Raw genomic sequence first — 27,355 nt, forward strand, 5'->3', positions numbered from 1 at the left:
CAGATTTGGAGCCTGCACGGAAGTGCATGGGCATGTGTGTAATGCATATAAACACAGGTCAGCAAGCATCAATGCACAAAACAAATTTTAAAGAGGAGCTGTCAGTGTAACTCAGTAGGAGCCCTTGGACCTAACTAAACATGTCTTTGACATGGCTTCCACCTTACCACAGTATGAAGAAAATATATATGCTACTGGGTCAAAGGTAGGATTTGCATTTCCGAGGGAGCAGCACTTGTCTACTATGCAAATAAAGCTTTAATTCAAAAGATCAAGCTAATTTTATGAGGCTAGAGAGATGATGGCCCAGTGGTAAAAACATACTGTTCTTGCAGAGGACCTGAGTTTGGTTCCCAGCACACACTGGATGGTTCACAACAGCTCTAGGGGATCCAAAGCCACTGGCCTACATGGCCACCCACATAAGTGCACATACCCACACATAATTAAAAATAAATATTCATATAAAATTATTTTAAAGTTTTATTCTCAAAATATATTAAAAAAAAAGCCAAACACCGATAAATGAAGAGGATACCTCGCAGTACTTGCTTGTCTCAGTCTTTATGGAGACATCCATCATTCCAGATTAACAGGTAAGTTCCTCTCTGTGCTGTCAGTCAAAGGAGCCAGCCTCTGCTGTCAAACTAGGAGTCCTGCAGCTGATGACAGTTCCTCAGTAGGATGGAGTATTGCTAGAAGAGCTCGCTTACATGGCAGATTACACATCCATTGGGCCTCTTTTTTCAGAACCATCTGTCTCACATGCTTGGAGACTGCTGTGCGGGGACACCTGATGTGGCCTGGCGAGGCAAAGTGTACATGGCTCCCAAAAACTGGTCTGCAATCCTTCCTGCTTCTCGAAGCCCACTCAGCAGAGCACCATGGACTGTAGCTGGATAGTTCCGGATTGTATGTTCTCCAGCAAAAAAGAGTCGTGGGATTGGCTATTGGGGGAGGAGGGTATAGAAATCAAGCAAGTTACAGACGTAATTTATTGTGTTTGAATTGCCAAATTCCTGTTGACTTTTGAAGGCTGATCCACAACTAGTTTACTCAAGTCTCTCGATCAATTCGTGCTAGCTAAGATTGCCTGGACATCCTAAACTTTGCCATAGGGAGCAGGGCCTTCTAAAGCAGGAATGTGTTTGAGAGTAGATACCAAGTCTTTTGGGTTGTGATATTGAAAAATACTCTAGAACAAGGTCTAGCATATTCCACCTAAAAACTCCTCCCCAGATAGGCCAGGCACAAATTTCTTTGTAGTTTCTCACCTGTGGGGCACCTGGAATAGAGGGGCCAGGAGTGATTGGCTGAGCCATTAAATCATAGTCATTTCCAGAAGATCCTGCAGCCACGTATGAATAGGAGCCCCGGGCCCAGGGATCGGCACGCCAGCGGGACACCACAGTCTCCTTGGGCTAGAGAGAAGAACCATGAGTATTACTGATAGCAGGAAAAATCAGCCAATGCTGAAAAGTAGGCAGGGCCCACGTAGAAGGCAAGGTGAGGGAGTGAGGTGATGGATGCTACTGCTTTGGACTTGGAGACAAGAAGATCAAATTGCTTCCTCTGGGACAAGCAGCACTTGACCTTCGCTCTTCATAAATTCACACCGCATTAATTCACCTTCTTAGGTTTCGTATTGCAGTTGGCTTGAAAAATAAGCTACAAGGAAATCCTCACAGAACTCCCCAATGTATTCAGAGTTCAGCTGCTTGTGATGTGACCCCACATACAAAAGAAAGCTAGCAGCTACAATTCTCTAGGTCAGGTCATAGAGTCCTCTGAATGCCTTAAAGCTCCAAATGTTAAAATTCAGGTCAACTCAGCACATGTCTCCATTCTGACAAATATGTCAAATAAGCTGCAAACTTTAAAGGCAAACCTCAGTTCAATTGTAAGCTGAATGCCTGCTTGTCCACTCACTCACATACCTGTGGTACTGCACTGCTACCAAAAATCCCTTTGAGAATGGCCAGGCACCGGCCAACAATCACATCATCACTAATGTTCTCCATGATGCCAGCAGCTTCTCCTGCCACCAGGGCCAATAGTATTGGAGCTGAGGAAACAAAAAGAACAATTTCAGGGTTTTCCCATACTTTACTTGAAAGTGTTTTCTTAAAAGAACAGTCTTGTCAGGCCCTGCTTTGTTCTTGATATGTAGTAGTACCACACAGAGCTGGAAACAAGCCATTTTTCTGAACTCTGTCCCCAGAAACTGACCAATGGGCACTCCACGGCTTATGACTTCTAGGAGTCAAAAGGAAACATTTCTGTATTTAGGTACAGAATTCTTAGTCCTGGCCACTTAAGGTGCTTCCACAGCTATGCCAACATCTCTTCTACCCAGCTCAGACCCTTCATACCTATTACTACCCTTAGTCATCCATTTGGTGATTATATAATAAGCTTGCATGATAGCCCCAGGGCTACCTAGTTCCTGGGGGTATGAAAGATACAAATTATACTAGAGTTAGCAGGTAATAACCATGCATACATAGAATCGTGACCTCTGATAAAGCTGTGACAGTACAGGATATAGTTAAGAGAATACAGGGGTTTAGTTCAGATTCTAGGCAATAGGAATGTGTGCCTTAAAGGCCTCTTCCAAATACATTTAGGCCAAGCTGTGAGGACTGAGCAAAGCAAGCCAGACAGTGAAGAGATGCACAAAGATGCTCTGAACAACAGAGCTGGGAACAGGGTAGATGGGGAAGATGGGAAGGGCAATCTTATGAAGGGCTTAGTAGCTTTGGCAAATCTGTTTCCCTCTTGCAATACAAAGTAATCAACAGCAATTACAAAAGTAATTGCAAAGCAATTAACAGAAGTAGGAATATCAGTAATCATTAGCAACAGCTATGGGAGGTAATAGTGGCCTGGACAAGGTCATGGGTGGTGGATAAAGAATGCTGGGGCAGAGAGGAATACCATTAGGCTGGTGCTGTCAGAACCAGACAGCCTGGATAGAATGGGGGGAAAAACAGCACCACCTCAGTGCATGACTGCCTCTGTATCAGGTACGGAATGACACTGGGTCAGAAACATGCACAACTGCTTGCTGCACGGGAACTACCTGTTTGTTCTTCACTGGGAATTAAATACACTTACTTAGTGCTTTAGTTAACTGATTATAAAGTAATAGTATGGGAGATAGAAACATAAACACATTCATCCCCTGGTCTGTGCTTTTGGGTGTGATGCTTCTTCATTTTTACATGTTTTCTTCAAAACACTTTGAAAGGATTTTTTTTTTTTTTTGGAATTTCAGTTAAGGAAAAAAAAAATAAGGCATATATATCATATATATAAGAAAACTCCTGGGGCTGGAGAGAGATGGCTCAGTGGTTAAGAGCACTGGCTGCTCTTGCAGAGGACCTAGGTTCAATTCCCTGCACCCACATGGCAGCTCACTACTGTCTGTGACTCCAATTCCAGGGGACTGGACACTTTCACACCAATGCACATAAAAATGTTTTAAAAATAAAAAAAAAACACCTCCCAATATTCCTAATTCTCTTTTTCTATAAAAGAGTAATATAAGAAAACAACCCACTAGCAAACAGTTACCTTTATATAGGTTCCAGAAAAGGAAGAGCTCGCCCCTGCTAGCAGTTGTACTGCCAACATGCCCGAACAAATTGACGCTTGGATCCCAGAACACCCGGTCAAAACACAACACCACCTACCACAGAAAGGAAGCATATGAGCTAGCCTCAGAGAGATGGCATTCTGCAAGCATCGCTGTGACCTTTCAGATCATTCTTAGACTTATTAACCACTCCTAATCCACTTTCATTTTTTCTTTTTTTTTTAAAGATATATTTATTAAGTATACAACATTCTGCCTCCACGTATGCCCGCACACCAGAGGAGGGCGCCAGATCTCAGTACAGATGGTTGTCAGCCACCATGTGGTTGCTGGGAATTGAACTCAGGTCCTCTGGAAGAGCAGCCAGTGCTCTTAACCACTGAGCCATCTCTCCAGCCCCTAATCCACTTTCAGTGCCAAAGAGAAATCCCCATTACATTAAGTTCTGATGGATTTGTGACCTTCAGCGGGTTTATAACAAGAATAAGTACCTGAATGCTATATTATAGAACCAGGTACTGAGTTATATGAACTACCAGGCTTCTGGCCTGGAATCACAGCTGAGGATACAGGCAAACATGGCTATATGCCGACCCCATTCCTCACTGATGCTGTTGAACACTGACAGAAAGGGGAGAGTACATCACCTTGTTGAGGTTACCGAACCCCATCCTCTGGACTGCGGATGTTTTCCACTCCGGAAGAGGTGGCACAAACTGAACAGCTGGTGGCTGCTGCTTCAGCACTCCCAGGGGAAGGGTACAGAGAACCGCATCACACTTATAGATAAAGGTTTGACTTGTGGAGCGCGTATTCACAGCAATCACTTCACATCCTAGAGAAAGCAGGAAACTTGAATGGCGATGAGGATGGACTCAACGAGGAACTGATCATGGAGGCCAACAGGATTAACATGCTATTTAATTTTTCAGACAGGAAAACAGAAGTGAGTCTAAGGCTGCCAGGATTTAAACCCTCAGTCAATAAGAAAATCGTGATGGCCCCATCCTACACTACCAATATACTGAACTAAAGTGGTCACCTGCTCACTAAGGGTGACAACTTGAAGACTGTGGCATAAAACCTCACACTGGAGACACTGTAATACTTAGCTTGACCTCTAAGTTAACATCAGAATTATATCACTATTATTTTACCTAATGTTGTTTTTTAAATAGTAATACAAATTTATTAACAATGAGAATAAAAACATAGAATACACTCCACAAAAGAATGGGGTGGCAGATTAGCCCTAGTGTGTTTTTATATGAATACTCATACACCTATATATACATCTATCTTTTTTGATCAATTCATTGTAAATATAATTATAAATTCTTTGAGAATATGTATGTTATGTCTTAAGTATGATAGCTAATCCAGGCCCACTTTCTGGAGAGACGGAATGAAGACGATATTGCAGTTTCTGTCACTCTGCCACCTTATTTACCAAAGTTTACAATTCATGGACCATGCAATCAAGTTACAAAAAAAAAGTTGTAAAAAATTAGTCTTGTTTCAGGGAAAAGTGCTCTCTCCACCTTCCTACAGTCCAGACACATACCTGAGGCTGTGTAGCGGACCTGTCGCACTGCTGTATTCAGTTTAATGTCCAAGCCTTCCGCTAAAGCCACAGGCACACATGAGTAGCCATTCCTTACTGTCAGGTGACTGCCAGTAAACTCAAAGTCATCATCCTAACAAGGACAAAAAAAAAGGTCTATTACCACATTTTTTAAATAAAATTTACGCTATGTCATTTGTACTGAATTCTATATGATAGTGTTGAAGAGCACAAGCTTGTAGACTAGTCAATTTTAAAAGTTTTTATGTGCATGGTTGTTACCTACATGTAGCTTATGTGCCATACACATGCAGTGTCTGCAGAAGCCAGAAGAGGGTGTTGGATACCCTGGGACCAGAGTGACCCACAACTGCCACGTGGGTGCTAGCGATCAAACCCCAGGTCCTCTGTAAGAGCAGCTGTGCTCTTAACTGCTGAGCCACCTCTCCAGCCCCAAACAGTGTTTTAAGACCACAACTGAACAGTTACTAAGCTTAAGTAAAAACTACTGACTGATCTGTTTTTAATCTCCAGGAAGAAGTTTTTAATCATTCCTAGATAATTATTAGCACAATACTCTACTACCAAGTCCAGGCCATCCAAAGAGACACAGACAACCAGAAAGCACAAAAGCAGATCCATTTACCTTTTCTTTCTTCTTTCAAGTTTTTCAAGACAGGGTTCTCTATTATTCTGTGTAGCCCTGGCTGTCCTGGAACTCACTTTGTATCCAGGCTAGCCTCAAACTCACAGAGATTGGCCTGACTCCCTAGTGCTGGGATTAAAGGCGTGTGCCACCACCACCCAGCTCACTCTTAATATTAAGAGCACCTTCACTAATAGTACCCCAAAGACAAACATAACACATAACCCCATCAGTGCACCAGTGATGATTTAACAATCTGTGTTTATCTCTACAATGGAATTGTAATAAAAAAAAAAAAGAGATAAACCACCTCAAGTCGAGTCAACCACACAAAGACAACATACACTGAAACCACAGAACAAGCTGAAGCAGGATTGGGAGGAGGGATTATTATGTGCAAAAGGGCAGAAGAAAACTTTTCAGGATGATGAATGTATCTTTTGTTTTGGTTTCTTAAAGACTAAGCCCTCACTGTGTAGGCCATGCTGACCTTGAACTTATTAATTTTTCTGGCCTAGCCTCTAAAGCAATGGGATGACAGGAGTGGACTACAACCCCATGCTAAAATGTTCTATATCCTAACTATGGTGGTAGATTATGACAAAGCAAGCTTGGCAAATCAAGCTGCTTGCTCAAGATTTGTGGATTTTACTATGAGCAAATACTAGTTCCTACTGAAGCTGTCTACGAGAACGAACACACACACACACACACACACACACACACACACACACACACACACACACACACACACACACACACACACAGTAGTCCTCAAATATGTGCAACTCAATAAATGATCAAGAGCTCTTACCTGATCCCAATGTTTAAGAGAGAGGGTAGAGAGAGGTGTGGCGTTGGCAAATTCAAGATTTGCAAAATGCCAGTCAAGTATCTGTCTGTCTCTTGATGAGAGATATACATCACTGAAAAAATAAGGGAGTAGAGTTTTAAAAAGACATCTCTGCTAGTCTCCATGAGTTCACGTGGATGGTCTCAGCCAATCTGGACTCTAAGCTGGGGACTGGGACTGTGCCTTATATGTAAGTCACCGAACAAGTTCTCCCCTGTATTACTAACTGCTCTGTCCCTGATGCTCAGAGAGCATGTCAGCACTGCCTGAACCCCAGTAGAAATAAAGTTCTAGTCTCCTGAATCTTTTGAGTGTAAAATAGTAACTTTTCTTAAAATCACACCCAAAGACAATTTCCATCCAGGAAAGCTTTATCTCAATACCAGGTTTTGTAGAGAAGGGTTAATTTTAGACAGAGGCATCTTGACACAAGCCCAACCACAGCCCTGTATCCGCAAACATGTTCCCTTCATGACATCAAACACCCGTAAGTAAAACCTCATTGTTTTGTCACCTTCCTTCCAAAATGAACAGAGAGAGAGAGAGAGAGAGAGAGAGAGAGAGAGAGAGAGAGAGAGAGAGAGAGAGAAGCTGTTGTTCTTCATGTCTGGTTTCCTTTCCTTACCTTGGGGGATTTGCTTCCAATTCTTGAAGTTTTTCCTCTAGCTTTCCTTGTGTTTCAGCTAATTCATCATATTCCTAACAGAAATAAATAAGCAAACAAACAAATGTGATTTAGCCTCAGGGTCACATATTTACCTTGTTTAGATGTGATGCATTTCCTGCTCAGACCACATACACAAGGTTCAACTGAAAGCTGGGTCAAACCTCAGGGGTTTTGTTGTTGTTGTTTTTTTATTTTTAATATTTATTTATTTATTATGTATACAATATTCTGTCTGTATGCCTGAAGGCCAGAAGAGGACGCCAGACCTCTTTACAGATGGTTGTGAGCCACCATGTGGTTGCTGGGAATTGAACTCATGACCTTTGGAAGAGCAGGCAATGCTCTTAACCAATGAGCCATCTCTCCAGCCCCCTGTTGTTGTTGTTTTTAATCCTGGAAACAAGCTATGAATCTGGGATAAAATGGGGCAGGAGGGAAATGGTAAACACACTGGAGTGCTCCCAACAGGCAAGCAAAATCGCACAAGCTACCATGCTGTCAGCTCCTCTCGTGGCCCTGGTGTGGGATTCCTTACAAACAGTTCGTTAAGTCTCACAAGGATTCTCCAAGCTACTTATCACCAATACCACACTGTAGATGAGGTCACTACAAAGGTCAAGGTGCTGGGGACACTGTGCGAGATACGAAACCACAGTGTGACTTCAAACTCCACATGTGAAGGAAATAGCAATCTCACCCCATACTGAGGAATTAACTCTCCATGGCTCTTTAGGTACCTAACCATCTTCTACATAGCACACTGCCATGTATTACAGCTTTGTCTTTTCTCGGTGTTACCACCTCTATACTTCTTTTCAGGGCACAGTGGCACTGACCTTGCAGAGGGCAGTCAGGTCCCTGTGCTTGCTTTTCACTAAGAACTCCGCTGTAATATCTCTGGGCGGCTTCACTTCCGATGCTTCTTTGTATTGTTGATGGAGTTCTTTAATTTTCTCCTTCAAATTTACCATCTAAGATGGAAAAGTAAAAAAATTTCATACTAGCCAGTCGGTGGTGACACACGCCTTTAATCCCAGCACTTGGGAGGTAGAGGCAGGCAGATCTCTGTGAGTTCAAGGTGAGCCTAGTTTATAGAGTTCCCAGGTCAGCCAGAGCTACAGAGAAATCTGTCTCATAGACAGATAGGTAGACAATATTTTTCAGGTTAGATAGCAGTGTACTCTATTTCCAAAAAACACATGCCCTTGGCATTGGCTCTCCCTATACAATGTTATAAAAGATCCTTGGAATTTCTGAATACCTCGTTCTGTATCATGCTATTTGTAGGGGAAAATTTTAACAGAGGTTTCCACAACACTATCAGATAACTAAGATTCCTGTCTTACAAAATAACAGAGAGGGAAAGAGTATTCCACTTAAGAAAAAAATACTAAAACAACCTACCATCAATTTAAGTCTATTTTGAGAAAACAGTTGTCATTGTTCTGTTTTAGAGACAAGAACTCACTATGTAGCCTACGGCTTAAACTCACAATCCCTCTTGCCTTAGCCTCCTGTGTGTTGAAATAGCATAGGTTCACCACTATGCCCAGCTTTGTTCCTTTTTTAAGTTTACTTTTATTTTATGTGCACTAGTGTCTGCCTGCATGTATATCTATGTGAAGGCATTAGAACCCCTGTAACTGGAGTTACTAACAGTCTTGAGCTGCCACACGGGTGCTGGGAATTGAACCTGGGTTCTCTGGAAGACCAGTCAGTGCTTTTAACCACTGAGCCACCACTCCAGCCCCTATTCCCTTCTTTTAAACATGTAAAAGGTCAAATCATCACACAAAGAACTTTATGTGATTCATTCCTAATGTTAGTTTTTTTCGGGTACCAACAGGGTGTTGAAGTCTGGCCCAGAGATGTCTGCTAACTCTCAATTCTCAACCAATCTTCAATCCTTGTCACAGTCCATACAGAGGTGGGCTGGAGCTCCTAGTGTGACAGGAAGCTTAACAAGAGTGAGGTGTCGTGTCCCCCCCACCCCCATGAATCATTTCTCCCTAAGCTGACATCTTTTGCAGTTGGTAGGATAAGAAAACTACGACTGTATCTGAATTATCTGGAACCTGGAACTCAGAAAGTGATGACAGAAAGCTCAGTTAGGGAATGGAAGTGGAAATGTTGGCATTTCGAGAGAAATAATTATGACAATGAATGAGCTGACTTCTTCTTCATCAATGGGTACTTGGTTCCAGTACAGCTGATCTTGCTCTAACCGCAGACCTCAGTAGAAGTGCTGACAACCAACTGTAGTTAGGAAGGGTATGTATGGGGGACAGCTGGGCCATGCTTCTCCATGGAGAAAAACTCCAGAAAGGCCTTGAACATTCCTAAGTGGAAGGAGTACCCTTGTTTTCACCTTTTGGCTGTAGGAACCATGAATGCAGAGCTCTACCTTATTAAGAAGCTCTTTCAACTCCTCCTGCGTTTTCACTATCTTCTTCCAGTGTTCAATCTGTTCATCTTTGACATGCTTCTCCTGTAGCCTGTAAAGACAACGCACGTGACCCAGCCAGCTCTATAGCACAAAACATGCGCCCAGCCAAACACCTGAGGACCAAAGCCCACTGACTGTCTAATGTTCAGACCAGAGAGTTAGCTGGTTATTGTTTTCCTGACCTATGAGATAAATAACAAGCATTTTAGACCTGAAACTGGTTTTGGGGATTCTATAATTATTTTAAAAATTATTTTAAATGTTTTATTTTGGAATTCATTTTATTTTTTAAAATTTATTTTTGTGAGTGTTTCATGTACCTGCAGAGGCAGGAAGCAATGGAGTGTCATATCCTCTGGTACTAGAGTGACAGACTGTTATGAGCTGCCACATGGGTGCTAGGAACTGAACCCAGATGGTTTGAAGGAGCAGCCAGTGCTCTTAACCACTAAGCCATCTCTCCAACTCTGACTTTGGAATTTAAACATTCATATAAATATATGTAAAAATTAGCTCAAATAAGACTTATGAAAAACTTAAAAGAATAAACAGCAATCTGTAAAATGGAATTCACAGTATGATAAACAGTTTCTAAATACTTACTGAATGACAACCTCCAATGCCTGGCCAAGGGATACAGGTTTATTATTGAGGACGTTGAAGTCTAGCTGGTGACTAAGGTAAGAAGTGGCTTCTAGCAACCGGTTAAATTCTTGTTCTACCATTTCATCTTTCTCTTTTGGAACCTGAAAATACGAAGTATAGCAGAGTTGATCCTTATCAAACTACTCCCAGTCATTCATGAACACACAAAAATGTTCTACAGTTTAAGAGGCCAAAATATGTATTTCAAAGGAAAACCTTTGAGGACAATGGTTTGACTTTTTCTATGAAGTGGTTAAATCCATTTAAATGAGATATGAAATGTTTCAGGCCTGAAATATTTCCCTCTCTCCCACTTGTTCCCTCAGAGCAAGGACTCAACCTATAGTAACAGCCACAAGACCTGCACTGACTGGCACTAGCTGCAGTTCCATGAAGCACAGGTACACTGCGCTGGGCTGACATGCAAGGACACACTAGAAAAGTCCCAGAGGACAAAGACTATGATCATACACCTGAAGACCTTCCAAAATAAGAGCCAAATGAGAAGAAGAGGCTCAAGTTATCTGTTTTGTTCAAAGATGAAAGAATTTCAAGGGACAGTAGGAAACGGAGAAGTCAAATTCATGGCATTAACAATAACACATGAGCACCTTACTCTTTTACATAGTAATAATGGATTCTCAACTTCAGAGTTGAATGTCAAAGCTCTTAGACTAGGAATAACTGAGTTACCGGAAGTTGCTGTGGTAGAGGAAGGGAGCAACTCCGACGCAGCCCTCCGGCTGACCTAGACTGTTCTGTACAGTCTACTGAGAGCATCAGTTAGTCATTCCTCTGTTGTATCTCAGCTTTGCTTAAAGTATTCTATCTGCGCTTCAGTCCACTGCTGGATTCACGGCAACAGTGAGAAACAACAAAGCATGTCTAAGATAAGCATCTTTTGCCAGGGTTGGGCACGAGTTGGAAAATGGGATTTAAAATACAGACTTTGCAATCAGCCTAAAGTAGGGAACGAGAAAACAAAGCATTAAAACAAGCTCCAGTAAACACCACGCCTGAGGTGTTTGGTAGGAAGTGGCTACTGACAAGATCACCATGTAAGAGGCCACTTTCAGTGCAAACATTTCCACTTTGCACTTGCAAGTACACGGAGGAGGGAAGCTCTAGACAATACCCCTCACAGGTAACCCCACGAGATTGGCCACTGGTGTGGCAAAGATGACCTGTCAAAACAGGATAACCTTTACTAAAAGAGAAAGGGAAGAGGGCCGAAGCAGCCTGCTTTGGATCCGTGAACACAATAGATACAAGTGACAATCAGTCATGCTTAATGCCTCAAGGACAGTGGAGGCTCTCACAGAGAATTAACTACTTCCAGACTAAAAGAAATCTAAACTCCAGTAATCTGTGTAGAGAAATGAGGCAGAGAACCAGACTTTAGATGCTTGGTGTCACATGAATTACTGTAGTTGCAGGGGCTGGTGATCAGAGTTATCTGGTCGACCCATTTCCACAGTGAAAGAAGAGCTCTTGGTGATGGTTCTGCTTGCTCTGACTACACCTATTAGAGCTGTTCAGAAACCTTCTTGCCATGAATTTCATTCACATTCTCATCAGTTACTTTTTCTCAGAGATGTGATGGCCATGTACAGAGTAACTCAAAATGAAGTCCTGCCCAAGAACTTGCTATTCCCAGTGCAACCCTGCAATGTGCTACAGAAGATGGTTCTAGTACTCAAGTTAGCTCTCCTTTCAAAAGAGGAGACAATCACACTTCAACACCAACTCTACATAGCTGTGCAACATCAACTGCAAGACAGCTTTTCCTGGAAGTTTCTATGCAAGTTTCTAAAAATGCCTCAAGAGGATGCTCAAGCAAGAGGGACTAGACCACATATGCCTCTACTATGGGGCAGAATGTGCCAAAACACGAGAACGCAAATGGGACAGATTAAAGCTCTTCTAGTGCCAACTGGATGGCTTGCTTCAGACAAGCTTTAATCTTTGCAGTTAGGGTGACAGTCACATAAGGAAGTTCATACTGAGAGATACCCAGCACTCAGGTTCAGTAACTGGGTCTAGGGTGGTGGTAGAGAAATATTTAAAGGGACACTGTCAAGGTTAGAGGGACCAAATTGACCTTTTGTTTCTTCCCTCTATATTTCTGAGCAGCCTGCTTCATTCATTACACTTCCCCCTTTCCCACCCACACTCCCCACAAAAAAAACTGATGTTTTACATGCGCTTTCAATGACAAAAACTCAAACAGCACCATCCCAACATATAGGCGCAACTCTACAACAACAAACCAGTGTGAATGTGTGATGGAGAGGATCATTGAAAGGAAAAGATTTAAGTGTTAAGCTTTTAATGGGTTACTGTAAACAGTGAAGAAAATGATTTGAAAAATTATGAAAAAATACCTTGACAGTGTCCTTTTAACCAGTGCAGCAGAGGGAGAAATAAACTGTAAATAACAGCCCAACAGCCACGTCAAGTTTAGTTTTGTATGACAGCAGTAAAATCAAGGCTTTAAACACACAGCATGACAGAAGCATTCTGTTAGCTTAGAAGCTGCAACCGCTGGAGAAATAAGGAACAGACTGTACAGAGACCAAAATGGGAAAGTCAAGGCATAGAAATGGCCAGGGGGTGGGGTAATTTAAAAAAGGCAGGGGGTGTGGTGGTGAAAAAGCAGCGATTAACAAAAACAAAACTCAAAGAACAGAAAACACAGAACAGTAACAACAAAATCAAACAAATAAAACTCAAACCAAAGGAGTACTGCCACATCTGACTGACACCGGATAACAAGACTGTATGCCCAGTACCCACTTAGACCCAAAGCTCAGCTATGAGATTATGTGAGGCAGTCAGCAACCAGGCCCATCCATTTCTGCCCAGGTGAGCAATTACAGTGATGCTAATGTTGCCAGTGCAACCAGGGGGAAGTGCTGAAGTCGGGCTGTTCTCCATTAATTTTAACATTTCAATTGGAAATGAGTATATGGAAGATGGTAAACAGCATACGTGTCCACTGGCAAACCAGTATTGTTCAGGGAAAACCCAAATGTGTTTGTAATGTATTAAGATATTGAATTCATTGTTAAAAGGCCAATTACAAATGCTCTATTTTATATATCCAACAATTAAAACTTTCACTGTCAAGGCAAACACAGAAGCTCAACAGTCTAGCTGCCCATGTAGGACCACAGAGAATAGTGAGCTAGCTTAGAGATCATTGTCATTATGTTTTAATAGTTTAACAGGTGCTAGGGAGATAAGCTGCTTAAGTTTGGGAAGTGCCTGTCACACAAATGGAGGACCTGAGTTCAGAGTCCCAGAATTCACATAAAAACATAATCCAGTTCAGGGGAGGCAGAGACAGGACAATCCCTAGGGCTTGCTGGCCAGCTAAAACAGCTCAGTCAGTGAGCTCCAGGTTCTGGGAGAGATCCTGTCTCAAAAATACCATGGAGAGTGAGAGTGGGAGACAACACAACCTCGTATGTACACTCACACCCAGACACGTACACACACAGATACAAAAAGTAAATAGTAACAAACACCACCTATTACTTTTTCTTCTTATAGCAAAAAGTGGCTGGGTATGGAGCTGTGTTCTTAAGCAAACATAACGCCCTCCTCTCCCCACCCCTCCCCACCCCTCTCTCTTAAATTTTGGTTTTTCAAGATAGTTTCTCTTTGCAGTCCTGGCTGTCCTGGAACTTGTTCTGTACACCAGGCTGGACTTAAACTCACAAAGTTCCACCTGAATCTGCCCCTTAAGTTCTGGGATTAAAGGCATGTGCCACCATGTCCGGTGATATCCATAACTTTGAGTATCTCCTGCCTTATAGAACATGGTAGAATTAGTCCCTATGTACTAGCAACAGAACCATCAAATTGTTACCCTCCTTTGTGGTACTAAGGACTGAACCCTAGACCATTGGGCTAAATACATCCCTGTCTTTTTATTTTGAGACAGGATCTACTTCAATTGCCTAGACTGGTCTTGAACTTAGGATCTTTCTGTCTCAGCCTCTGAAGCAGCTGGAATTACAGGACTGACACTGTGCTGGGCCAATTTTGATTGAAGTTGTACACAAAGAACATAGAATCTCATTTTTAAGAAATGGAATTTCTTAAAATCTAGGAATCTCAATGGCTGAGTAATCTCTACTCTAGGTGGGCCTTGCTGGCTCCGAGGAAAACTATTTTAGATTTTTGTTTTGTTTAGAGACAGGGTCTTTCTATTATGTAGCCTTGTCTGTCCTGAAACTTGCTATGTAAACCTGGCTTGAACTCATAGATCTACCTGGCTCTGAGTGCCAGGATTAAAGGTGTGTGCTACCACTCACAGCCTAAGGGAGCTATTTTAAAGCAGAAATAATCACACAGGCGATCATGGTGCTGCACACCCTTGCCCTGCCCCGTCTATCATCTTCTGAGAAATCAGGCAGGTGTACAGAACAAGCATGGGAATCTGAGCTAGAACTCCAAGCAACAAACTGCTTCTCAGGTATTGACCACAGTGGCTTTAGGGAAATAAGGGGAGTCACAGTTTTCCATTCTGCAAAATGAGAAAATAACTACTACTCACTTAATTCTTTATATTTCTAAAACCACAAAGCCCTCATTTGTATTTATAAGCATATAAACAAGGCTCCCTGTATCTGTCCTTTAAGTGAAAAGCTAGTCTACAAGTCAACAGTTCCACATTCTCACTGAACTATATACTACTGGTCAGAAAAGAGACATTAACCCGGCTTTTTCTATAAGGCAAAAGGAAGAAAAGCTCTTTCCAAAACTAAAATGCCTAAAGAATCATCACTTGGGTATAGCACCAAATACAAATACATTGACTGAGAGGAAAAAAACACACCCTGGGCTGGAGAGATGGCTCAGAAGTTAAGAGCACTTGTTGCTTTTTTTGTGAAGAACCCAGGTGGTAGTTCACAACCATCTGTAATTACAATAAGAGGGGATCCAACACCCTCTTCTGACCTCCATGGGCAACAGAAACACACTGTGTGCATAGACATACATACAGGCAAACACCCCTACACATAAAAATAAAAAATCTTAAAAAAAAAAACCACAAAATTGGGTCCAAAAAAAAAAACAAACTCCCATATCTCTTGTTTAAACTATCAAATGCTCACCAAAAGGGCTGGTTCTCAGATAGGGAGCTGAAGTTGGAACATAATAAGCAACCTTCTATAAGACAGCAGCACATACTTGTGCCCTTATGCAAGCTGCTTATCTTATCCTATACTGTGACAGGAGAGATTGGTGACCAGGCTTAGGGAGAACTTGCTAGTAGGTATTCTATTTTAGAACACAGGTTTAAAAACCATGTGTTGCATAAAAATCAAGTGCCAGTAACAAACAAACTCACAAAAGGCAGAGCACTGAGCACTAAGGGTCAATGACAGAGCAACTGCTACAAGCCTGAGGGCCTGGGTCGCATCCCAAACATAGCAAACAAAAATGTCAGCTAAGCTGTGCTGCATAGCACAGGCCTGTTGTCTCAGCACTTGGGTGGCTCAAGTAGGAGGCTCAGGAGCCAGTCACAAAAAAGCTTGTCTAACACTAAAGCACTTCTCCGGGTATCTCTTTACTATTGCTGCCTTGTTTCCTTACCCCAGCCAGGCTCTTTCCTGCTACTGCCCTCAAACACCTATCTCATCCTGTCACTTCCCTGCTCCAAACTCTCCTCCCGGCACCTCTACAGCAAGGCAGCCCGACAGTGGAACTTGTCTTCTTGCCTCACCAGGATGAGCTCATCCTTCTCTCAGAAACCTTGGCACCTACTCACCTTCCTCAGCCCCAATGTACAACCCCAGGCTGAAGTCTTACCCTGCACCTCACAAACGTGCTCCCTCCCCTTTCACACTGCCCCAGCCACTACCACACACCTTTCTGGAGGACTCAACCCTCAGCAAATCTGCCTCAACCTAGTGTTGCTGATAGGCTTCTGGTGATAGATTCTTCAGATCCTCTCTCTCCAAAGCAGAAACAGGACAAATTAAACAAACTAGAAAATGGGAGTTCATTATAGTATTCTTCTTTTGTAATATTTTTAATTTAATTTCCATAATAAAAATTAGAGGGGAGTTACTTCCAAAAAAGTAACATTAGAATGAAGTAGAGAACAGTTTTCAACTTTATATCAAATAAGTTAGCCTCTACCACATCCCACCTCTCATTCTACTCTGCTTATTTTGTTAGGTGTTTCTCCTAAGCTCTGGAGAAATCTGGGCATTTTGGTGTATCTGACCCAAAGCATTTCCTGAACATCAAGCCATAAAAACCCAAGGTACCTAGGATAATAAGGATATTCCTTGAGATCATCACAAAAACCTCAAAGAGTAGAGAGTCTTACCTTTGGTAACAATAACTAAACCATAGTTAACAGTATGCTTACTTACAGTCTCTCTCAGACAATGGACTGTTATCCTGACAGGGAAGTTGGTCAAACTTCTGCTAAACACAAACTTCCGAATTTTACTCATGCCTGCAAAATCAGAACTGTCAGAGCAGCCTAAGCCTGCCTGACCATGGCTTACCCACTGACACTTCTCAGACCAATCACCAGGTTCCTGATACTCTCAAACCAAGGACAAGAAGCTCCTAGGCCTTAACTACCCTCTACTTCTGGGCAATTCTCACCATCTGGCTGCTCACTGCTCTGTCAGAAGCCCCCATCTAACTGTACACACAAAGTGAGGCGACAGAGCACACAGAGCTGAAGCACACAATGGAAGCACAGAACAAAAGTATGAAGAGTTAGGTTTAACTCCACAGTCTCTTGAAACAAGTAGCCAGGGCCAATTAAGTGCGTGGCCAACCTTCAGTAAACACTTATAGACAATGCCTAAGCAGACATTTAAGTTTGCACATCATCCCTTCCTCTATAGCTCAGAATTAAGAAAACAGCCAGGAAAATGCCAACTGTTTCAGTCTGTGTATTCACGTCATGCTCAGTAACAGAGTCCCCTGAAATTATTTCCAAATCAATAAAAGAAATTTTGAAAAGCTCTGTTTGTCATCAACTTACAGCTTGTCCATTGGCTTCATAAAGTGGGCATTTTTGCTTGATCTTGGCCAGTTCCATATTTACTTGTTTGCTGACAACAGCCATGGGATTCCCTCCTAGAAGAAAACTCAAACAAATTTAGACTATCCTTGAAAAGAAAAACCTCAAAGTCAAAATTTCTTTACTCAAAATAAAAAATGGTACATCCAGCCTTAGTGGCCTACGCCAGTGCTGTGGCACTTTTGAGGCAGGAGGATAGAGTGTTCAAGTCCTGCTCAGGTTATGTACTGAGACACCCCATAGAATAAGCAAGGGCTAAGGACCAAGCTCAGTACTAGAGCTTGTAGTCTTCTCCCATGTTCAGGGCACTGAGCTGGATCCCCAGCAGCCTTACCAAAAGAAATGAGTGAAACAGCTGAAAACGCAGGATGTCAATTACAACTTCTTTTTTTAAAGCTCACACCTTCAATCCCAGTACTTGGAGGGCAGAGGCAGGCAAATCTATCTGTGAGTTCAAGGCCAGCCTAGTCTACAAGATGAGTTCCAGGATAGCCGGAAGTACACAGCGGAACCCCAAAATGTTAAATAAATGACTCATAATCCTCTAAATTAACATTTTAATTACAAATCCTGGGATTTAAGAGTATAGCATTACAGACTTCACATAAAAAATTATAACCCACTCTATTAAAGTTTTAACTTAGAATACATTGTAAACAAGATGTTATGCTATTGAGCTACCTTATTCTTGGTGGATATACATGCTTTACTGTATAGCAATTTAATCTTCTAAAGTGGTTTCTAATGCTGTGCCATTATAAACAATGTCATGTTAGAAATGATCCAAACAACATTGTTCACTTGTCTTTTTCTCCTTAATTTCTTTGAATTAAAAAAAAAAGATACCCAATATCAAAGGAAAAATGTACAATTTACATTTCTCAGTCTTCAGAATGGATATTAGGCAATTTACCTCCTACTAACAGGAGATTAAGGACCTGCTATAATTGAATATACTCAACCTGGAGTTTAATTCCCACTTCAAGGCCTGCCTGGTCTATAGAGTAAGTTCCAGGACAGCTGGATTACAAAGAGAAACAAGGTCTCAAAAAACCAAAGCCAACCAACCAACAAACAAAAAGATAGACAAGCTTGAGTCCCTTGATTGAATCTTACTAGACTTAGAAGATGAAATCTAAAGGCACCTACAAACCTAAAGTCCTTGTGTCTTGTCATGTGACCCAAAGTACCTCAAGGCTATCGCAAGAAGACTGACTATCAGATCATTGTCTCTTTGGCCTACCACAACTATAAAAAAAATAAACTTTCTTTTGTTTCTGGTTTTTTGAGACAGGGTTTCTCTGTATAAGAGCCCTCACTGTCCTGGAACTTGCTTTGTAGAGCAGGCTGGCCTCAAACTCACAGAGATCCACCGGCCTCTGCTTCCTGAGTGCTGGGATTAAAGGGGTACAACCAAGTCTGGCTCAATTTCTTTCATTATGATTCACTGTCTGCGGTGTGTCCCTATGATTGACTGTGATGTATCCTTATGACTGACTATAGTGTGTCCCTAACTGTCTGTGGTGTGTCCCTATGACTCTCTGTGGTGTCTCCCTATGGCTGTCTATGGTGTGTTACTGGTGAAGAAAACTAACACGACACCATAATCAGTATATTATAAAACTAACTATTGGTTTAAATTTAAGGTCTCTCTGTCTTAGATTGTGTATTGCAGTATCAAACTAGAACTACTTACCAAGACCTGTTACTACCATGGCTCCAAGATCAGCTACATAGTTTCCTTTTCGAAATGTAGCAACTCGTCCACCTACACGGTCCTGTTTTTAGAAATCAAATAACCATAGTCATTTACTCTATTTTAACCACATAAGTCAGTACACCAGGATTTACTCTTTCCATAATTATAAGAAGAAATGCATTGAGTTTATATTTATCAATAAACAGCACTATGTGCACAAAACGCAAACCAATTATAACCTGAAGTGAGGGAAAGAAAGGTGGAAACAGCATGAATGTCAGAAGTGACATCAAATAAGGCTGACAGCGGGAAGGTTACACAACCTGCCCAGCTGTTCTAACTGTGCAGAATGCACAAGGCCCATTCAGTGGAAATCTATGCTTATAAATTCCAACACTAAACATCAACTTTCTACCACCACGCTCTGATGCTTGCATCTTATACTACAGTCACTGGCTGGTTTTAAATTGGTGGGCTCACATAAGTCCAAGTTGTCTGGACTACAGGTACACTGGCTGTTGTAACTGGATCTCTTGCTGGATGACTTCTCTGATAAATGTCTTCTCCCAAGCAATCTGATGCCCAGGAACCATGTGTACTGAACATAAACTGTTAACTTAGCTTTTACTCCTAAACAGGCCTAGGCTTATGTCTAGCAATTAAAGTTTTGAGAATAGAAAAACTTTACTAAGCTATAATGATAAAATTATGGAAAGTATCAAAGCACTTTCTGAAAACTTCAAAAACACAACAAAAAAAAAGCAAAACAAAACCTTACAAATTAAAATATAATCCATGTGGGAACAATTACATATGGCCTATAAAGCACTCCTTTACTCTTAATGCACAGTATACAGAGTACACAAAAAAGTTCTCTGATGTTAAAAGATTTTTCAAATAACAGTGTATCAGGGAAAGCATTTTTATTTCCCCACCTCTATTTAAGAAGTAAAAAAAAATTACACTTTATGAAAAGCAATTTTGAATAAAATATATACTATTCTAAGGATTTTATAAAATTTTGAAAATGTTTAGGTTGCTAATAAGTAAGGTTTCATTCATATTTTTAAATAAAAATATTTAAGCCACTGGAAGATAAAATATGAAAAATTATTTATGAAAACCATTTTCATAACAGCTTTCTGAAGAGATGTGCCAACAACCCTTTCTATTTCCATTTCAAGATGCAGGCATAATAATGAATATAACCAATTCTCTTGGTTCTACCATGTTCTAAAAGACTGTGTCTACCTAAGATAATTCCTTTTCCCTGTCTATCAAACAATATAATTTATCACCAAAAAGGTATTGTTGTCTACAAAAAGTTAGTTTATAAACTCCTCAAACTGAAAGGCTAACTTTAGGGGCTGGGGACAGCTTAATGGTTAAGAGTACTGGATGCTCTTGTAGAGGACCTGAGTTCAGTTCCCAACACCCACCCTGGATTACTCAAAACCAACTGTAATCCAATTCAGGAGATTTGATGCCGCCTTCTGTATTCCTTAGGAACCTGCATTCACATGTGCATACATCCACACAGATACATGCATAAAATACATAATTACAAATTTTAAAACAGAGAAAAAGACAAAGAGTGCTAATGGTAAAAAAACAATGATCATTTTCTGAAGACTTATTGTCAAAAATACTCTCTCTACCTAAACTTAGATCAAAGGTAGAATATTTATTTAGCTACTATGTGTAAGGCTATGAGTTTGATTCCCAGCACCAAACAATCATGATGTAAGTAAAAGCTACAGGTGCAACTTTACCCACTATGCAGTATCCAAAGATACTCTATTACACCACAGAAATCAGTTTTGATAAACACAAATTGTCCAATTCTTTAATTTGCAACAGGTACTCCTTCTGCTTCCATTAGGTCAGGCCTCTAATCCCAAGTCTAACTCTTACCCTGGCTTCCAGAAGTGTGACATCCATTCCAAAACTTTGTAGCTGTCGAGCTGCTGCTAAGCCGGAAACACCTGAACCTATAATAATCACCTTTCCTGTCTTTTTAGCTAAAAAGGAGGGGAAAAAAGAACAACAACAAAAAAATTAGAGTATTTTGTTGTAGTTTGGAGTTCGTATTTTCTCCCTCATGAAAACATCTGGTTTCTTAACGTAATGTCTTAAACAATTCAGTTACTTTCAAACTGCAAAAACTGTGAAAACAACAAATGTCTGAAACTTGTAAAAATTAATTCAACACTATAAGCTTATAACCAAATATACAAGCTTGAATTGTATTAATCCGGAATGTGAAATTCTGTGGTCTAACCTCTGGAAGGTCCGTTCACCCACTCACGACTGTACTAGTGAGCCATTCTCTTTAAGAGTTTACTTCTGTTTAACTTAGTATTCCTTTCTGAAAAATTCTTCTATTCTTTTCAGAATATCTTTGTCTCTTAGATACCTGGCAGACATTATTCAAACAGCATGAAAAGGGCAAATACTCAGGAAGAGAAAAGACTCACAGGAGGAAAGCCTCAAAACTCCTGCGTGCCCAACGGCCCTCTCACATTTCTAACAGCTTTTTAATTCCAATTTTTAAAAATTAGAAATTAATCTTTTCCTAAGACCTTTTCAAATAGGAAATCCAAGGAAATATAGATTTGCCTATTTATTTATTTATTTATTTATTTATTGGTTTTTTTTCTAGACAGGGTTTCTCTGTGGTTTTTTTGGAGCCTGTCCTGGAACTAGCTCTTGTACACCAGGCTGGTCTCGAACTCACAGAGATCTGCCTGCCTCTGTCTCCCAAGTGCTGGGATTAAAGGCGTGCGCCACCACCGCCCGGCTGATTTGCCTTATTTTAAATTTAACTTATGAGATTGGGAACATTTTCACTAGTGGGACCTTATAAATAAAAGTAAAATGTCACAGTATCATGAATACTAAACACAGGACTAAAAGTATTACTAAAAACCACTTAGTTCATTTGGTGGACGAACCCTTACTTGGTAAGGGTTTTATCCTCTTATAGATGCCAAAATTGATGAGCCCATGGCGCTCCAAGTAGCTATGAACGCGGTGGACCAGCACAGTGTCACCTGCGAAGCAAATGAAAAGCATGTTTATATTTCCCACAGTTTAAACAGGAATGTCTTCTAATGCTTTTTTCACCAACGTCAAGTCACACTACACACAACTCATGTGGCCCTTGATCATGTGATGGATGCCTTTAGCAAACTAAGTCACAGAACTATTAGGCTATAAAATAGTACAAAATTTTCAACACAGAAATTAAATTTGGGAGGGAGGGCCATGAATTGCTGTTTGGAGACAGAATCTCAAGCTGGGGCTGGTCTCAAATTTGCTACATAGCTGAGGCTTTCCCTGAACTACTAATCCTCCTGCTTCCACCTCCTGAGTGCTTAGGTCATAGGCATGTGCTCACATACCTGACTAAACTGACATTTTAAAAATGATATTACATTACAGATAAAACAGAGAACAAACCTTTGCAAGGCATGAACAATGTTCATATATTTTAGCAAAAACTTCCTAAGACTTTGTTGGTGGTAAACAGAAAGATAATCAGGTAACTAGCCAATCAAGTACAAAAGTATTCCACATATCCAAGTGAGGTAATAGATCTGGAAAAGCATTTAGAAATCTGCATCAATACAATCTACAAATCAGGAAAACAAACAAAAATGGAACTTTGTAAAGGTCATTTATGTACATCACAAGATGAAATAAAGCTGTAAGGCCCCTAAAGGGCTTCTCCAGCAAGCACAGTACTTACTGTTGTAAGGGGCTTCCAACTGTTGGAGAGTAGCCTCAAATGTCAGTTGAATCTTTGGGTTGTCCAGCCACAACTGCAACTATATTTAAATGACATCAGTTGTATTACATGCCCACAGACACGTCACCTGATCAGTTGTAAGATCACCTTTTAAGACTTTAACTATGAGTTTCTTATTTTCATGTAAAGAGCGAGGGTTACAATGCTGACAAGGAAACTACTGTTTGATACAAAGCTGCACCAAATTAGTGAATTTCAATAGAAGCTGGAGACTATTTGGTCTAAAGAAGAAAGATGCCTAATAACCAGTAGGAAGCAGCTAGGATTTAAGCTTGGGGTTTATGTAATTCCAGATACCAAGCAGATAAAAATCATTATAATCATTCAGGGGCCAAAAAGTATCGGTGATGATTCCTCAGTTCAGGATTGTACAGCTAAATGAGTTGGTGAATGGGGCCCAATGAAAACCAAACATAGACCACACCATGAGTCTAATTCTAAGACCACCAAGAGGAGGTACAAGATAGGAAGCTCAGAGGAGGTAAGGTCTGCAGTATGATAATGCAGTGACTGGTACAGAAGACCCCTAGAGGAAAAGGACCAAGAGGACTTCACATAATGGCCAGTTGGAAAGCATCAGACTACATGGCAGAGATACAGGAGAAAATAAACACACCCTGAGGTCAAGAGAATAGTATGTTTAAGAAGCAAATAGGAACACTGAATTATTTCAAAGCCTGCAGATTGAAGAATGAAATGATTATAGTATAGTCAATGGTTCTCAGTGAGCTTTAACAGGAATTCTCAAAGTGAACAGGCATACACATACATATACATACAAATATTTACAAAATACACAGCAGGATGAATACCATCATATTTAAATCCTGCTTTAAAAAACAAAAAAAGAAAAAGAAACTCCTGTTCTGTAAATTAAGTCCTAACCAAGGAATTTAATTTGGTTACATAAAAATAAACCAATTACAAAGGGATATGGCTAGCGCTACATAGACACTCCACTTCTTGAAGTGGCTACAATCAAAGAAGAATGCAACCACTCCATACCCATGGCTCAAGCTCTTTGACCTCAGCTCCTTCCTTTTTCCATCCTGAGCTAGGATAAATAAATAAAGCTCAGGTCCGAGCTCTACTTCAGTTGTCAAGTCAGTAGACAGATGTAGCCAAAAGTCAAGGAATAGACACCATCACTGCAGCAGAAAGCAACTGCTAGCCAGAAACTACAGCACTAACTTGGGTCGATCTTTCTCCAGCACTTCTCCCCACCCAACCCCACCCCAAAAAAAAAAGGTTGAGACAAATTATGTTTCAATGTATATTCTTAATATATTAATGAGGCATGAGAAGGATCCTAAAAAATGCATGCATACAAAATCCCAACGTGTAGAAATGAAAACTACTCATGTCAGACGGCTCACAACTGCCTAGAGCTCCAGCTTCCACAGACATGCAAATATGCACACAAGCACACATGCACAAAATCAAAAACAATAAAAATAAATCTTAAATACCCAAAGGAAAAACAATTTACCTCTGGCAATGGTTATATACAGGATAAAAAAAAATACAAAACTTTTTTGTCCTATTTTTTTGTTTTCTGTATTCCCTATAAAAGTCATGGGTAATTTTCAAAATCCAAATGAAAGAAAAGGAGGCATAGATACTTACTGTGCGGTTCCTGATGAAGAGAAAAACCTTCTGTGTCTGCTGGGGCCCACTAATGATGTCTGGGAAACAAGCTGCTTCCTGAGAGGTCATCCGGTCATGGGGAAGTCTGCTTTGAAAAGCTGCACCCTCCACACCTGGCAAAGGAAGCAGAGGAGCACTAGAACAGTGCAAGTGGGCACAGAGCAGCGAAGATGAAATCTCTAACTCCTCTTCTGCCTGAAGAGGATCTGTAAAGCTCTGCCTAATTCATAGACTGATACTACCTTAAAAGTGTTTTGTTTTTTAAATTTTGCCTCATCGAGGCCAGCCTGGTCTACAAGAGCTAGTTCCAGGACAGCCTCTAAAGCTACAGAGAAACCCTGTCTCAAAAAAACAAAATAATTAAATAAATTTTGCCTCAAAGGTTAAAATTTCAGGCACTATTTCAAGCTTAACATCTCAAAGTTTAAAGTTTAAAATGAATTACTTTATAACAAGTCATTTAGAACATTTTCATTCATTGAACAGGTAATACTAAATTATATTCTAATTAAAATGAGCGTCATAGATAACATACAATAAAATTTAAAGAAAAATACAAGTTAAAGGAAAGTACACTACAGAGGCAAGGAGTGAAGAATGTGGTCACAAGCCTTCATTTGAGATTGCAGCATGGAACGGAAAGTCAAAGGCTGAAAACTCAAAAATAGAAAAACACACAATCTCATCAAGAGCAGGATGTATTAGTCCCTATTATGGAGAGTTGGCAAGAGAGTAGAGAATTAAGCAAACTATAATGGTTAAGTCAGAAGAAGGCCAAGAATTTACTTTTTCTGTCAGCAACATTAGAACTACTTCACTCTATACAAGTGCTGCTTACACACGACGGAGTGTGCTCATACATTACACACAAAGTGAGTTATTCTAAAATTATCTTAATTTACTTCTAAATATTTTATAAGCTAGCAGGAAAACTCATCTTTGTAAGGGATTCCTGAAAGGCCAGGCACACCCTGAGGTTACAATTCTAACACCTTAAAAACACTAACCTGGCATTTCAACAGCCAGATAGGCCTGGGTGCAGCTCAAGAGTAGTACGCATGCCTAGCTAGCCCTAGGTTCAATCCCCAACCAGCTTCTACTCCAAAAACAGGAAAGGGACAAGAAACGGTTTCTGAATTCAGTATTGTTAAGTACTATAGTAGGAAGCAAAGCAAGACAAAAATATCTATATTTAATATTTTAAGGTCTTAAAACAAGAAGTTAGAAGTAAAGACTAGAATTAAAAACACAGCAGGTACAAATTTAACTTGAAGACTGTACTACTCTAAGGGATCTGTTTCCATAATGACATTCAAATGACAATCACTACTTAAACTAACAGTTAACAAACAAGCCAAGTAAAACTGCCCAGTGCTGACAGAGGCTACACATTAAAAACAGTTGTTCTCAGAAAGAAGCACTATCTACCACTAGATGGTAAGAGCAAAAAAATCATGTGTTGCACATTACTAAGTAAAACCAACAATCCTATTTAACTAACTCCAACCCAAAATCAAAGATTGTCAGGACAAACGTTCCCTACGGGATAAAATAAGAACTACACTGCTTCCGGTGGCACGTGATATTACAAGAGAAAGAGGTGACGGTAGAGGTGAAGTGTTAGCAGGGCAGAATTTTCTAAAATTATACAGCTTTGATGTCCCTGACCGCTACCCCAAAACCAAAACAACTGAACAACAACAACAAAACAAACAAACAAAAATCAAACCCCAAATATCTTAAATTCTTATAATGAACAGTTAGTTATCTACTCATTACTGTTTAGTACTTGAACCAAATACTGTCTAGTCCATGTGTATACTATTATCATGAAAATGAACAATTTCTCTAAAATCTTCATTAAATTCCATTTCTCAGCTGACCACAGTGATGTGTGTCATAGACATGAGGATCATTAGATTTAAGGCCAACCTGGGCTATGGCAAAACCCCACCACATACCCAAACAAAACATCAATACAACCTTTTCTAGCCTGCTAAAAATAATTTTCTTTCTTAGCTATACTATTATATCCTATATGCTTAAAAAGTAACCAATTACTTAACATTTCTACAATGGATAATTTTTTAATGATGGCAGGAAAAACTCTGTGGAAAATAATTTCCCAAAATTTCATGACATTTGGTTCCAAGATGCAAGTGTTCTTAGAGAAAACAAAACAAATTCTCATACACCTTTGGGCATCTGAGGTGTAGGTAACAATTAAGTTATTTACTTGACATGGAAATTTCCAAGTATTCTCTAAATCAGAAATCAAAATTACTATACAAATGCAGTTAAAGAAACTAAAAAGGTGATATTAACACATCAGAAACAATATTACTTTACAGTTTTATCTTCCTGAACTGACACTGCAATACCAACTTCTCAAGTTAACACAGTCCCTAGGAACACTCAGTGAGCGCTGAGGTGACTGCCCAAGAGCACAGGCCCACCATGGACACATGCAGGCTTGGCACACTCCTCAGTACTGCCAACAAGACAAATCAAAACTCTCACAACTCACACAGATCTATCTCCTTTACAGGAAACCTACTGATTTGCATAATGTCCCGTTTAAGTAACCATAGAATTCAGAAGTTATTTGCACTTGGCTCTGGAATAGTTTCCAATTATATGTTTGGGTGAGCTTAACACACTTTATTATTCTAGAAATGTCACAAAGATGCTGTTTAAATTTTTAAAGAGCCCCAGT

The 27,355-nt window shown here is 40.4% G+C and overlaps 1 protein-coding gene across 2 annotated transcripts in view; it reads right to left on the reverse strand.

Moving 5' to 3' along the window:
- Positions 1–470: 470 nt before the first annotated feature.
- The window catches only part of Kdm1a (lysine demethylase 1A), a 52,055-nt gene continuing 25,170 nt past the window's right edge, over positions 471–27,355 (reverse strand). For both annotated transcript variants that reach the window (XM_075945050.1, XM_075945048.1), the window contains 17 exons: positions 24,619–24,752; positions 22,933–23,011; positions 22,142–22,234; positions 21,096–21,202; positions 19,179–19,260; positions 17,444–17,538; positions 10,378–10,520; positions 9,733–9,823; positions 8,165–8,299; positions 7,287–7,360; positions 6,623–6,734; positions 5,163–5,295; positions 4,246–4,433; positions 3,577–3,691; positions 1,938–2,065; positions 1,275–1,421; positions 471–947 (listed from right to left, as the gene is read on the reverse strand). In XM_075945050.1, coding sequence (XP_075801165.1) covers positions 762–947; positions 1,275–1,421; positions 1,938–2,065; positions 3,577–3,691; positions 4,246–4,433; positions 5,163–5,295; positions 6,623–6,734; positions 7,287–7,360; positions 8,165–8,299; positions 9,733–9,823; positions 10,378–10,520; positions 17,444–17,538; positions 19,179–19,260; positions 21,096–21,202; positions 22,142–22,234; positions 22,933–23,011; positions 24,619–24,752 — 2,042 coding nt within the window. In that variant the 3' untranslated portion in view covers positions 471–761. The remainder of the gene's footprint in view (positions 948–1,274; positions 1,422–1,937; positions 2,066–3,576; positions 3,692–4,245; positions 4,434–5,162; positions 5,296–6,622; positions 6,735–7,286; positions 7,361–8,164; positions 8,300–9,732; positions 9,824–10,377; positions 10,521–17,443; positions 17,539–19,178; positions 19,261–21,095; positions 21,203–22,141; positions 22,235–22,932; positions 23,012–24,618; positions 24,753–27,355) is intronic.

The sequence above is a fragment of the Microtus pennsylvanicus genome, chromosome 13 (assembly GCF_037038515.1).
Source record: "Microtus pennsylvanicus isolate mMicPen1 chromosome 13, mMicPen1.hap1, whole genome shotgun sequence".
NCBI lineage: Eukaryota > Metazoa > Chordata > Mammalia > Rodentia > Cricetidae > Microtus > Microtus pennsylvanicus.